Consider the following 13,767-nt stretch of genomic DNA (forward strand, 5'->3'; position numbering starts at 1 on the left):
ATTTTTCTTCTAATTTTTTTTCTAAAGACTTCTAAATACCAGAGGAAACAGTTATCGGTCTAATTCCTTCAAACGTGTAAAATTGGTTTTGTAAAGTATTCACATATAAAATAACATGCATTATTACTCGTGTATCTAAGATTTATTTAAATTATACTTTTAAAAATTTAATTAAATAATACTTTTATTTTAGGCAAAGTGGGGGGTACTTATTTTGTATGCAGTGTATATCTTATCTTATAATTAATTCTTATTTTGGTTTAAATTTTTATTTCCTTCTCTTATCATCCAAGGTTTATTATGATTGTTATTTTTAGATGTGATATTTTCATTTATTATCTTATATTGAACCATTTGAATTACTAATTTAGAATGAAATTAATAAAAAACACAATGTTACAGTTTATGACAGACATACTGAGAAGGGTCGACGGATTTGTTGCGCGAGCAAATTATATTTTTAAAGAGTTGAAAACATTGGAATTCAACATAACTAGTCAACCTTGTATTGTATTAGACGAATTACAGGTGATTAAAGAAGAATAAATAACAGTGTGATTAATATAACTCTGTGTGTGTGTGTGTGTAAGTGCGCGTGTTTGTGTGTGAGGGTGTGTACTTGCGTGCCTTAATTGTGGAATCATCAATGAAATTTTAATTATACCTCTCTTGTAATTTAGTTCAAATTATCCCTTCATTAATCAGACCAACAATCTCTCAATTCTGAACGGTAACACGGTATGGTTGTTTTGACTATTGAAGGCGCGATTCATGTATACCTAAGAGAATAAGCTTTCTTATATATTTCATTGTATAGCCTCAATTTATAACTTATTATTGATGCTGCTTAGTAAAATACAATATATGTGCCTATTACTAATACACAGAGATATTGAAAGGTACAAAAACCTACGATGAGCAATTATTACATCACTTTTTGATCCTTAAGGAATTATTTCAATATACATTGTTCAAGCCTACTAAATACCAGAGGAAACAGGTCCCGGTCTAATTCCATCAATCGATATTGCTTTGTAACATATGTGGCTAATGTGTGCGAAACCTTGATGTTTCCGGATAACAACTATTTTTCAATATTCTCATAAAAATTTATGGAACGTCACGCACAAAACATTTCGATATTTTCAAGATTGAAGAATTTACTAAATTTTAGAATTATTATTCTCAAAGTCATTTTAATATTTCAAGCATTTCATAAAATGGAATCTTGAGACCTACCACATCATTTTTTTTTATTATCTTTTTATTAAAAATGTAACTGGGCTTGTAGATATAGTTTTTTTTCTATGAAATAGGCAAAAATGTATTTCCTGCAAGACTCTTCCTAAATTATAAAAATTGTAGGAATTCAAAATGATTTTCAATCTAACAATTAGAGCTTAATAATAATAATGAAGTATTTACTAGTTCTACTTTTGTAGAGAGCGCCTAATATAACACTTTGGCAATACCACCACATCCACTGATCATAATAATACCATAAATAATTTAACTTGGGGTGTATGAAGCCATAACTTGATAATACTAAGATATTAGCTGTTTACCGTGAATGAAAGTACTCATTAATATACGGGATTCATCAACTTAAGGATTAATCTCTGAAATTATAAAAACAAAATTTAATTTATATTTAGTTATATATTTTCCCACGCTCAGCGGAGAATGGGGTGAGTTAAAATAAAAGAGATAATCACAAAAGTTCAACAAAATACAAAAAAAAAAAATAAAGAATAAATCACTCCTTAGACGCCAAGTTATCTCCAACCCCACCCTCCTTGTAATAACGAAAACAGGGGAAAAATGACTCAAATATGTCTACAATATGACTATAATATGGAATGGAAATAGCTACGCTAGGGCCATTCCCAAGCCTGGATAAAGGAGTAGGGTTAATTCATGGGCCGACTTCCCATGAATCGTAAAAATCATATTGTTACGAACACTCAACAAAGCCTTGGATGTAGGATTGATTCACGGCAACGACATGGACCTCGGAAACGGACATATAAAATAGGAACCTGGAACAGAGCTGGAGCTCTTAAAGAGCTTACTGATGTGTCATAGAAGGCGTCTCTGGACTTCTTGGCAATACAGGATATGAGATGGACTGGAAAAGGTGATATAAAAAGCAAGAATTTCATAACGCTATAAAGTGGAAGCATAAATAGGCATGAATTTGCAGTTGAATTTATGGTCGCGAATCGAATAAAATCCTCAATCCTCGATTTCCAACCAATTAACGAAAGGCTATGCAAACTACGCATTAGGGGCCATTTCCGGAACATTAATTTTATATGTGTTCATGGCCCAAAGAAGAGAAGGATGAAGAGGAGAAAGATATATTTTATGAACAATTGGAAGATGCATACAGCACTTGTCCCAGTTACGATATGAAAATCATATTGGGAGACTTTAATGCACAGGTTGGTAAGGAAAAGGAGCTGAGACCCACCATAGGAGTTCATAGCTTACACCGTAGAACAAATGGCAATGGGTACAGAATGGTAAGCTTTGCAACATCGAAATCTATGGCTGTTATGAGCACTATGTTTCCTCATAAAAATGTCCATAAAGATACATGACACTCACTGGATGGCACCACAGCAAGTCAAATTGATTACATGCTGGTATCCTCCAAAAACTTTAATTGTATAAATGATATAAGATCGTATAGAGGATATGATGTTAACACGGATAATTAACTCATTATGATGAAACTCCACCAAAGAATAAAATGTACTGCATAGAAACAACAAATCCGATACGAGCAGTTGAACACAGAAGGCCTAAAGACAGAAGAAATGGTAACTAAGTTTTCTGAGAAATTTCATGAGATAGTGATAAGCGGAACAATTGGTGAACCTACGGCAAGTGAAACCAGGTGGAGGTTTATCAAAGTAGGATTGGCCCAGACTGCTAAAGAAGTGTTTGGAGAAAAAACAAGTCATCCTTGTAACTATTGGTTTGACGAAGAATGTGTACAGGCAATCCAGAAGCGGAATGAAAAAAGATTAATGTGGATTAGTCGAAAGACACGACTCAGTTACAAGGAGTACAAAGATTCCAGGATGCACACGAAGAAATTAGTTAGAAGCAAGAAGAGGGAAGCATTAAGGCAGCAGATTGAGGGAATTGAAAACTCAAGAATTAGATGGTGAGTCCCACAAGTTCTACAAAATGGTAAATAACGTTAAGTATGGACCGATCAGGAGAGCCAACCTAATCAAAGTCGACCATGGCAACATACTAATTCTAGAAGAAGAAGTGCAAGAAAGGTGGCGGCAATATTTCAAGAGCTTATTGAACCTGAAGAAGCAGAGAATTGTCTGGAAGACCGTGTACAATCACCAGTGGGTATTAATGATGAAGATTTGGAATCCATTCCACCTGATATAGAGGACATCGAAGACATCTTGTCTAAACTCAAAAATAGTAAATCATTCGGTAATGATAGATTCCCAGCAAAATTGTTTAAAGCAGGGCATCACGAAGTCACCAGGGAACCACAGGACCAGATAGCTTAGATATGGAGGCCGTACCCAAGATGTGGAATGAGGCTGTTGTAATACCTATGTACAAGAAGAAAGGAAATTCAACGATAAGCAGCAATTATCGAGGGATTAGTTTGCTTAACATTGCATATACATTTTTTTCCCATATTCCTGTACAATAGGCTCCTTCCGTATGTTGAACAGAAACTGGGTGATTATCAAGGTGAGTCCCGGCTCAATAGGTCTAATATTGATCAAATCTTCGCCCTAAGGCAAATCTCTGAGAAGATGGAGGAATATCAGCAGACAACTTGGATGCTGCTCATTAATTTTCGGGCTGCCTATGATACAATCGTAAGGAGTGAGCTCATAGTGGCTATGCATGAACTGAGGCTTCCTAGTAAACTCACCCGATTAGTAAAATGCAGAACTTGCCAAGTAATATCCTGTTGATTATCAGAGCCTTTTAAAGTGGGATGTGGCCTAAGACAGGGTGACCGAATAGCTCCTCTCCTGTTTAATATCGCTCTACAAGCAATCATAAATAGAACAGGAATAAGTCAGGAAGGAACAGTTTTCACAAAAATGACCCAAGTTCTGGCCTATGCACACGACGTCGTCATCATCGGTAGATCCCTGCAGGGCATTAGGACTGCTTTCGAAGCAATGCATGTCGAAGCGAAAAGGGTGGGCCTGCATATTAATGAGGAAAAAAACAAGATTATTCTGTTGGGTAAGAAGCCTCTGGACCAGAGGCAGAGTCGCCTTGTAATGGGCCCCTATGATTTCGAAGTGGTAAGAAGTTTTTCTTACCTTGGCTCTATTATCAATGAGAATTAAATAGAGCCTATTTATCCACTGTAAGGCTAATCAAAAGCAAACTTGTTAGCCGTACCACCAAGTTCACCCTGTACAAAACGTTGATAAGGCCAGTCGTCACATACGGCGGAGAAACTTGGACCCTGAGCAATAAAAGCATTAACCTGCTAGACAGGTTTGAAAGAGTAATTCTGAGGAGAATCTTAGGGCCCGTATGCGAGAATGGTAATGGCGAAGGAGGAAAAATGGTGAACTTTTTGGGCTCTATAAGGAATGCAGCATCTCCTCGTACATAAGGATACAAAGGCTTAAATGGCTTGGCCGTGTAATGAGGATGAGTGAGGAAAGATTGGCTCATAAACTGTACAGTTATGTTCCGGATGGTGTGCGACAACTTAGGATCCCAGTTACCCTTACAGAAGATGGAGAAAGATAGTTGGCGGCCGCTGAGCAGGCCAAGGGCAGCTTCATGCACCTGTTGTGCCCGTAAAAGAAAAAGAAGATGACTAATATACACCAGTATAAACAATTACTTGGACTGTGACCACTGGCAAATACCTTTAAAGTAGGCAACCAGCAACCATAGGGGAAATAACTGCTAGTACAGCAGCCCAAGAGGTGAAAAAAGGCAGTTATTTCACCCCAATTTTTGATTACTTTAATGAAATCTATGTATAATTACTATTCAAAATTGATGAGTCTGCCAAGTATAGGTAGGGGGAATACAAAATGGCGGCTGTTTTGAACAGTTAAAAATAATTAATTTTTCATTCGGAGCTCTATATCGTTTAATCTACCAACAATAGAAAATCTAAGAGAACATCATTTAAAGTAGAGCGAATTTGCTAAAACGTAAGCCACAATAGAGCTATTTACGTTGAGTAGTTCTCGAGATTTTCATATCATAAAAATGTTGTACAGAACGTACTGAAAGATTAGAAATTAGTGAATTTATTTGGAAAAATCTATATCTCAAAAAACATGTTACGTCTAGATGTATATTAGCATTCAAATTAAAGCTAGTTTAATGGGCTATAAAGTAGTTTATCACATTTATCTTCGTAGGAGATCCTATGGACCCTATGGTTTCTGAAATAAAGTTTTTCATAAATCAAACTTATTGTCCAAACAACTATAAATTAATATATTTTAGCAAATATCATGAAAACTACTATTCCTACAAAGGTAAAGGTCTTAAACTACTTTATAGTAAATTAAACTAGCTTTGATTTGATTGCTAATAGACATCTGTACGTCACATAGTTCCTAAGATATAGATTTCTAAAAATAAATTAACTAACTACTGATATTTCTGTACATTTTTATGGAATGTTGCTTTTTAAAAGGCTATGTCTCGAGAAATATTGGACGTAAATAGCTCTATTAGGGGTAATATTTCAGCAAATTTACTCTTCTTTAAATAATGTTCTTTTAAATTTTGTAGTGTTGTTGGTAGTTTTAAGATATAGAGCTCCGAATGAAAAATTAAGGTTTTAAAAAGCCGCCATTTTATATTCCCCCTACCTATACTTGGCAGACTCATCAATTTTTACTAGTAATTATACATAGTTCTCATTAAAGTAATCAACAATTGGGGTGAGATAACTGCCTGTGGAATTAACGTAATATTAATTGAACAAATAAAAAAAAGTACATGAACAAGTCGAAAACAGTATATATAAAAAAACATAAGTAAATCTACATAAACAAATGTTTAATAAACGATACTTATGTACACAAAACGGAAAGAAAAAAAATCTTATCAAGCAAAAAAAAAACAAATAAAAATTATTTATTGTCTTTAACTAAACTTTAAATAATTAACTAATTTTAACAATATTATACAAGGTAAGAACATAAAAATTTAAAAAATATTATTTCAAACCTCATGAAATTTTCACACGTAATCCTCGTGAACAAATGCTAGAACAGGGTTGTCAGCTGTCTCCTTTCGGCCACCGTCTCATCGCCCCAAGAAGTATGAAGGCCACACCTGACAATCTCTTGCTGTCCAGGACGAACGAGCTGAAAACGTTCAAGCCTGCAGTACACCCACGCACTGCTCTGTCCCCCCCCCTCCACTCAGTTCCCTTACTACGCACCATCCCTATGTATCTACACAGAAATCCCCAGTGTCCAATATCAAAACATTACAACCGTGACAAAATAGTAAAGTTTCTTAGAGATAATTGAGTCTCCATTGCTTATAATAAGCCAACTACGTCAAGGAATTTTTATCCAAATAAAGAGTGGTGACATACCAAATATTTAACAAGGAACATACAAAAAAAAGATTTAAAAATAATATGCCAAGTCCCAAGATTTAATTTTAAGAAATACCTAATAACGTTGACAATACAAAAATGGCGCGAACCTAATAGCTTTCATAACTTTTAATCATTATAAACGTGTATTAAAATTAAGTTTTCTGTAAACCTCGTGTTTCCGTTGCGCATTAGCCGCACATGTCACAGCATGGTTAAAAGCAATATTGGTTTGTGAAACTATAGAAGTAGACTTGCAACTTTTTCCCCTGGACTTTTCTATTAGATCATACGTTTTGTCGTGAAAACCATAGAAGCAAATATATATTTGAAATCCTGTATACTTGGTGTCTCGTAAGGTTTTAACAATATTAAAGGAGGTTAAAGTAGACCTCTAAAGCAACAAAAAAAGTCCATGTGGACAGTGGTACAATTCTCTAAAAAAAATAGGAGGAAATTGATATTTTTTTAATCGTCACGTTTTATTTATTTTTTTTTTATTTTTTTTTTTATTTACTGACTACAACCCCAACCATCTTCTGCTCATATATTTATATAAATTATTTAATGTAAATATAAAAAAATCAGGGTTTTACGATAAACAAAACTTAGCGTTACTTAGCTGCTTGAAATTCCCCTTTAAATCGTTTAACAAAAAAAATTTTTTTTTTTAAACAAAATATTGTCCATTTAACTATGCTGCATATTAGAATTACCTAAGTTAAATAGTTTTTTAGTTTCTGCTTTCTATTCAACAAAAAACGGGACTGATGTTAAAATCGAGTAAGTTTACCAGATGAAACGTATCATTAGATCATTAAACAACCTTCCACTCATAAAAATGTTTATTTAAGAACATGAAAGAGGTATTCCTCTATGGCAATTTACGAGACAATTTTGAAAAATCTACACTAAATAGTAATCAAAAACAAGTTTTGATCAAGTTTATTCTAATTTGGATTCCCTAATTTTAACAGAAGAGCTTAATGCCTATAGCAAACCTTATATTCCAAGCAAAGGATTGGGTGCATTATTATGAAAGCATTATGACAGGACCACGGGAGAACATTGATTTCGAAGAAATCGAAAAACAGACAGATCAGAATCTCAGGTGAGACTATAATATTTTTCATATATTACAGAATCTAATTCTTTAATGTAATTTATACTCTTTGAGATATAACATTTATAGGAAAAAAAATTTGAACGAAATATACTTTAAAAGAAATAATGATGTAATTTACAATTTCAAAAAAGCCAATTGGGCTTTCTCTTATTTACATTTTCATTTTGCAGTTTCAAATCCTCATTAAAAATAAATGAAAATTGTTTTAAATTATAGTTATAAATTTATCATGTATTTTAATATCGATACAGGAAATTCAGAGGACTACGAAAATGGTTTAAAGGCCTTTGCAAAAAGCAAATCCTCGAAAAATGGTTGTTTAAATATGATGGGATCGCAGATAGCCCAGAAGAAGATCTGTTACCTGCTCCTATCAGATTAATCAATACGATACTAGACGTTATAAAGACGCTAAAGGTATTATTTAAAATTTCTTTATCTTAAATTTTTCTGATCTTTTGATGGAATATATATGTATATATATATATATTTAATTTCAATTTCAATTTTAATTAACTAGATAATAAAATATAAACAAAAGATCCTTTCTCCGTACTTGATGACCTCATTACGTTTCCTCTGTCCAGGCCCGCAGATTTGATCAGCTGAGGATAGGAATGACGAACGTATACTGATAATTTCATTAAAACCCTGTTTATTTTCTTCAAGTTTTGAAGACGAAAATCAGATATTTACGATACATGTTTTTAGACATAACCCAAGTTCTGTTACAAGGAAAAAGTTGAAAAAATAAAACATAGACTAGATTTCAACATATTTTTCATATAAATATTATGGAAATAAAATTCAAAACGGCCATCTCTGGCCAGTTTACCTGTGTCTATCAAATTCAGTAACCAATGCTTCTTTTCGAAAACTATTGACTGGTTTAATAAGGGTATTTTTCAGACCCTCCAAATTAGTGAGTCCACTATTTCAATTCATTTACCCCAAATGTGCTAAAAACTGGGAATCCAAAGGGTTCATATTTGGACTTTCTAAAAGCCAGTCTAAGATGAGTTGAGAAGGTCCTAGTTCCATATTTCTAATCTTCTCTTGGGCCTCTCCGGAGTCGTTTATTTTATTCTTCATTTAAATTTAAAGACATATATAATTCATTTCACAGCCAATATTCGACCTCTGTTTGATTTTAAAACTTTTTCCTTGTAAAAGAACTTATGGAAGGGCTATTATCACATGTACATAATTTTAGTTTATTGATGAAAATAAAAAGAAACGCAGCACTATTTTGGTTATATTTTTTTTTGTTTATTTATTTAATACCAGATCGGCCTGGTGAACCTTGTATGGTTAATATAACAGGTACATTTTTTTTTCAACAATTGATTATGGGGGTTATAGTCTCATACAAAAGACACCCCTAACTATATACAATGTTATAAATAAAAAAAAATAGATTAAAATAATAATTCTGAATAAAAGATAAAAGTAAAGTTAATAACAAAAACACAGACATTTACGGATTTTACAAAATAAATAATTGACTTCTTTTTGATATTTGTTACTAGTTATTCACAAGCCATATGTCTTCTTGTTTATTTGGTTTAATTGGCTTAATTTATATAAATGTGGTCATTTTTCTGACAAAAAAAAGAAGAAATATGTTTGTATATTATAAGATTTATTAATTATATGATTATGTTCATTTATTTTTTTTCAGTTCAACGGACCTTTCATAAAGATTCTCACCAACCGTAATATGGTCCAAAGGCATTGGAAAGAAATTTCCAACATTTGTGGTGTCACTTTGGATAATTTTAAAGGCATGAGCATACAGCAATTACTCGAAATTGGCTTAAAGGACTATTTAGAAAAGTACGAACTATTTAAAATACTCTAATTTATTTAATTTTTATTTCTAAGAATGGGTAGATCGAGTTTTATAATAATAAATATCAACAACATTGCTTAATTAATAATTATTCGGCTATATTTATCTAATATTGGAGTTCCGTTTAAACGGAAGATTAAAAACATATGACTAATTAGTAATGCGGCACATGTGGCCAAAAAAAAAACAAAAGGCACTCACACTCAAGCGAGCTTTGGCCAGAGACATTCTTTCTTTCTTTCTATTCGGTAAAGAAAACCATGAGTGAGTAAAGACACTTCCGAAGAGCCTTCCGGTAGGCGAGGAGAGGGTAGATAAAGGGACAGGAAGCGTGAAAGCATGGAATCCACATCTTTCCACATAACCAACACCATCATCATTATCAGTACTCATCATCATTAAACCCCATTCAAAATTAATTACCTCTCTCTCTCAAATCTCTAACAATAAATATTCTATTTCGGCCACTCTTCATACCTGTAGTTACAGTAGATTTACAAATTCAGCCAGCCAATCAGAAGTGAAGGAGTGCCTAGCCTTGAGTTGAAGGCACAATTCATACAATTGCTATTAGTGAATCCACCTATTGACTTTAAGTATTTGGAATAAAACCAGAAACCATTCTATTTATTTTGAATTTTATTCATAATTTTTTTGGAATAAAAAAAACACCCAAATCCTTCATTAATCAACTTTATTGTTTAATTAACAATATTTATACATGGATTATCTAACTTTGTTTGAAACAGATCAAAATCGCTAAATATTCTTAACAATCATACAAAAATACATAAAAAAACCAACTTCTCTAATTAAAAACCTAATATTTATCCATAATTGAAGAAGTATGAGGAAACTAATAGTTTTAAATGATTCTACATTCCTACTATGAAGACTGGAATTCAATTTTCAACTTCTTAAAACTATCACAATTTTATGTTTTAGAGAAAAAAAAAGAAGTACTTCCAAATATTCTTTCAAGCAAAACTCCCTTATTAAGTTTCCCTTATATTTTTCACATGTTCTTCTGTTTAGTTTTTCAATTGTGTATGGATATAGCACTAACCAAAAAACTACCAAGTAATAAGTCATTGTAGAAAAACTTAAAAGCGTCTGATTAAAAATATATATTCACTTGGTATTTTGTTTAAGTTTAAAATTACTACTAAAAAATAAGACGGAAGACTGAAACACTAACAGTATTCTTAAGACTGGTTAACACTATTTCAAGAACATCTGTCATTTGTGTTAGGTTGAATTCAACTCTTCATATGTTAATCAATGCATTGCTTTATCTCAAATTCGTCTGTTCTAAACAATAAATTAAATAAGGAAAACAATTATATGAGGAAATTGGTTCAAGCATTAAATGTAAAGTAACAAACATCAAAATTTATCCCCCCCAAAAAAAGTAAAACCTGCAATTTTGTGCAATATAAATTTTTTCTAAACTCTAAATTAAATAAGGAATAATGTATGATATGATAAATGTAAAAGCATGATAGATGTAATTTAGTAAAAGCATTAAAGAAAAGTCAAAATCATGGATTTTTGCCCGAAAGGAGTAAAACGTGCAATTTCTTGGATAAACCCTGAAACGTGAAATGTAAAATTAATGTTATTTGAATGTCTTTTCCATGAATCAAATTTCTGTCGAGGTTTGGCGAAATTCCGAGCCAGGGAACAAAAAATACAAAGTACAAAAATCCGGTCTCTACGATTTTCATTTTGAGGTCATTTTTTTAAAATTTATTTTTATACCAGATCGGCCTGGTGGGCCTTACATGGTTGATATAACTTATATTATATATATGTTTTAACAGTTGATTATGAGGGGGTATAGTCATACAAATGACACCCCTAACTATATAAAATGTTCTTATTAAAAGAAAAAAAGAAAATAAAATAAATAGATAAGAATAATGCTTCTTAATAAAAGAGGAAAGTAAAATTAATAACAAAAAATAATGATATTCGTACACTTAAATAAAACCAACAATTGTCTTCTAATAGTAAAAAGAAACAAGTTAATTTGAAAACGGGAAGAGAGAAGAAAAGAGAGAAAAAAAAAATAAAAATAATAATAATGAATAAATAAAATGAATAATAATAGTAAGTAAATAGAGGTAGTGTGACTATGAATTAATTTTATATTTATTAAAAATTTATAAAAGAATGTCCTGCAGCAGCCAGGGCTTCATTCTTCGGGCAGAGGTTGGGTTTCCCAGGTTGTAGGTCACTGCTTCTTTAACTGTCGGCAACTGGGAGTGGAACTTCATGAACCGTTTTTTGATATAATCCTCTATTGACTCCACTTGTAATTCGCGATGCAATTGGCTATTTCTTATGAACCAAGGAGCATTAACTGCGATTCTTAGGACTTTATTTTAAAAAGATTGTAGTTTTTTCCTTTTCGTGAAGGATGCCTATCCCCAGACTTCACAGCCGTACATCAGCAGTGGTCTGAGGATTGTTTTCAATATAAGAACAGTTATTTTGAGGTCAAGAGACCTTCCAATGAGATCTGAGATTATTTATGCAATACGCCAGTATACCTATCAGGATCAACAAAAGCTGTTTGTTTCAGTGGATGTGATATGCATTAATTTATGTGGTTGAAAGTCAAATATTCAATAAATTAATTACTTTTGTTATAACAGTTAATTGGCATTGAATGATAACATGGCTAAAGTATTAGATTAATGTAAAGTTTATTCTCTAGTTGTTATTTAAAGACGTTTTAAATAATTTCCAAATTACTGCCACCAATTATCATTAAAATTATTAAACACTCAGAAGAATGAAATTACATATTTTAAAATAACCTTTACTGAAGATAACCGATAGAAAACATTGTGTTTAATAACGCTAAACATTGAAAGCCGTTTTGTAATTATTTTAATGGAACTATTCGTCTTAGAAACGCTTTCAAAGAGCCATGAATTATTAGCGAGTTCCAATTTTTTAATAATTATTATTGTGAATTACGTGTTAGCTAATGAGAATTAATTAACATAATTTACCCGCAGAATTGAGCCTTATAGCACCGCAGCCACGCGGGAAGCCGCTCTCAAAAAGACACTAGATGAGATGGTAGCAGATTGGCAACACATACAGTTCAAAATCAACTATTCAAAGAGGTATACCAAATTTTATTTTGTTTTATATTTAATGTATGAATTATTTTTTAAACATTTTAATAAATTCCAACAAATCCCTTCAAATCACCTTTACCCTTCGTCGTAAACCTACTGACTGCCCCACAGTTTCATTCAATGATGTTACTCTTACCCCTGTCGAACAGATCCGCTACCTTGGACTACATTTAGACAAACGATTAACCTGGAATCCTGACACCAGACTGAAAAGACAGGAAACTGCACGTCGATTTCGACTATTACAGCACTTAATAGACAAACGGTCTAAACTTCCAACTCATTACAAAAGACTGATCTACATGACTGTAATAAGGCCAATTTGAACATATGGACTTTAGGGCTCCACTAAACCTTTGAATACCTCTCGTATTCAATCCTTACAATCCAAAATTCTTCGTAAAATCCTCAATCCTCCTTACTTTGTCACAAATAAAATCATAAATAAAGACCTTAATGTTCCCTATGTAACCGATCTAGCCCGAACCAGATATCACTTCTTCCATTATAAACTCTCTAACCACTCAAACCCCCTAGTTTCTAATCTTGCAACATCTTCCATTCCTGACAATCCTCCGAGGCGCCTGAAAAGAAGATGGCCACGAGACCAGCTAATGTAAAATGTCATTAGAGTGCTACCAATGGGTCGTTTCTCTACACGCCTGTGACACTCCAATTTAACTTAGATCAGATTTATTAAATGTATTATAATGTATAGTTGTAAATAGCAATAAATAAATATTAAACAAAAACAAAATTTTACTTGCATAGATTTTTCTTCATTTATATGATAGCTAGAAGAAAAAAAATACCTCATTAATTTATTTTTTCAATAACAACTCTTCCTAGATAATAAGATTTCTAAGAGTGTTTTTGACGAATATATATATATATATAAGTTACAGTCAGCTGGTACTTCAATGTCAGCTGACTAAGCAGATCAGCTGATCATGTGTATATATAAAGATGTGCGGAACCCAATAAAGGATAGTATGTTACAGCAGTTCAAACGTGTTACATCTTATTCCTTCTTCTCTTT

The 13,767-nt window shown here is 32.4% G+C and overlaps 1 protein-coding gene across 1 annotated transcript in view; it reads left to right on the top strand.

Annotated features, from left to right (window-relative positions):
• LOC106689022 (dynein axonemal heavy chain 12) overlaps window positions 1–13,767 on the top strand; it is a 96,956-nt gene that overhangs the window by 53,172 nt on the left and 30,017 nt on the right. The window contains exons 14-18 of the mRNA XM_067051182.1: window positions 403–528; window positions 7,573–7,706; window positions 7,973–8,138; window positions 9,403–9,557; window positions 12,603–12,713. Coding sequence (XP_066907283.1) covers window positions 403–528; window positions 7,573–7,706; window positions 7,973–8,138; window positions 9,403–9,557; window positions 12,603–12,713 — 692 coding nt within the window. The remainder of the gene's footprint in view (window positions 1–402; window positions 529–7,572; window positions 7,707–7,972; window positions 8,139–9,402; window positions 9,558–12,602; window positions 12,714–13,767) is intronic.

The sequence above is a fragment of the Halyomorpha halys genome, unplaced genomic scaffold, assembly GCF_000696795.3.
Source record: "Halyomorpha halys isolate HHAL.00 unplaced genomic scaffold, Hhal_1.1 Scaffold1261.1, whole genome shotgun sequence".
Lineage (NCBI taxonomy): Eukaryota > Metazoa > Arthropoda > Insecta > Hemiptera > Pentatomidae > Halyomorpha > Halyomorpha halys.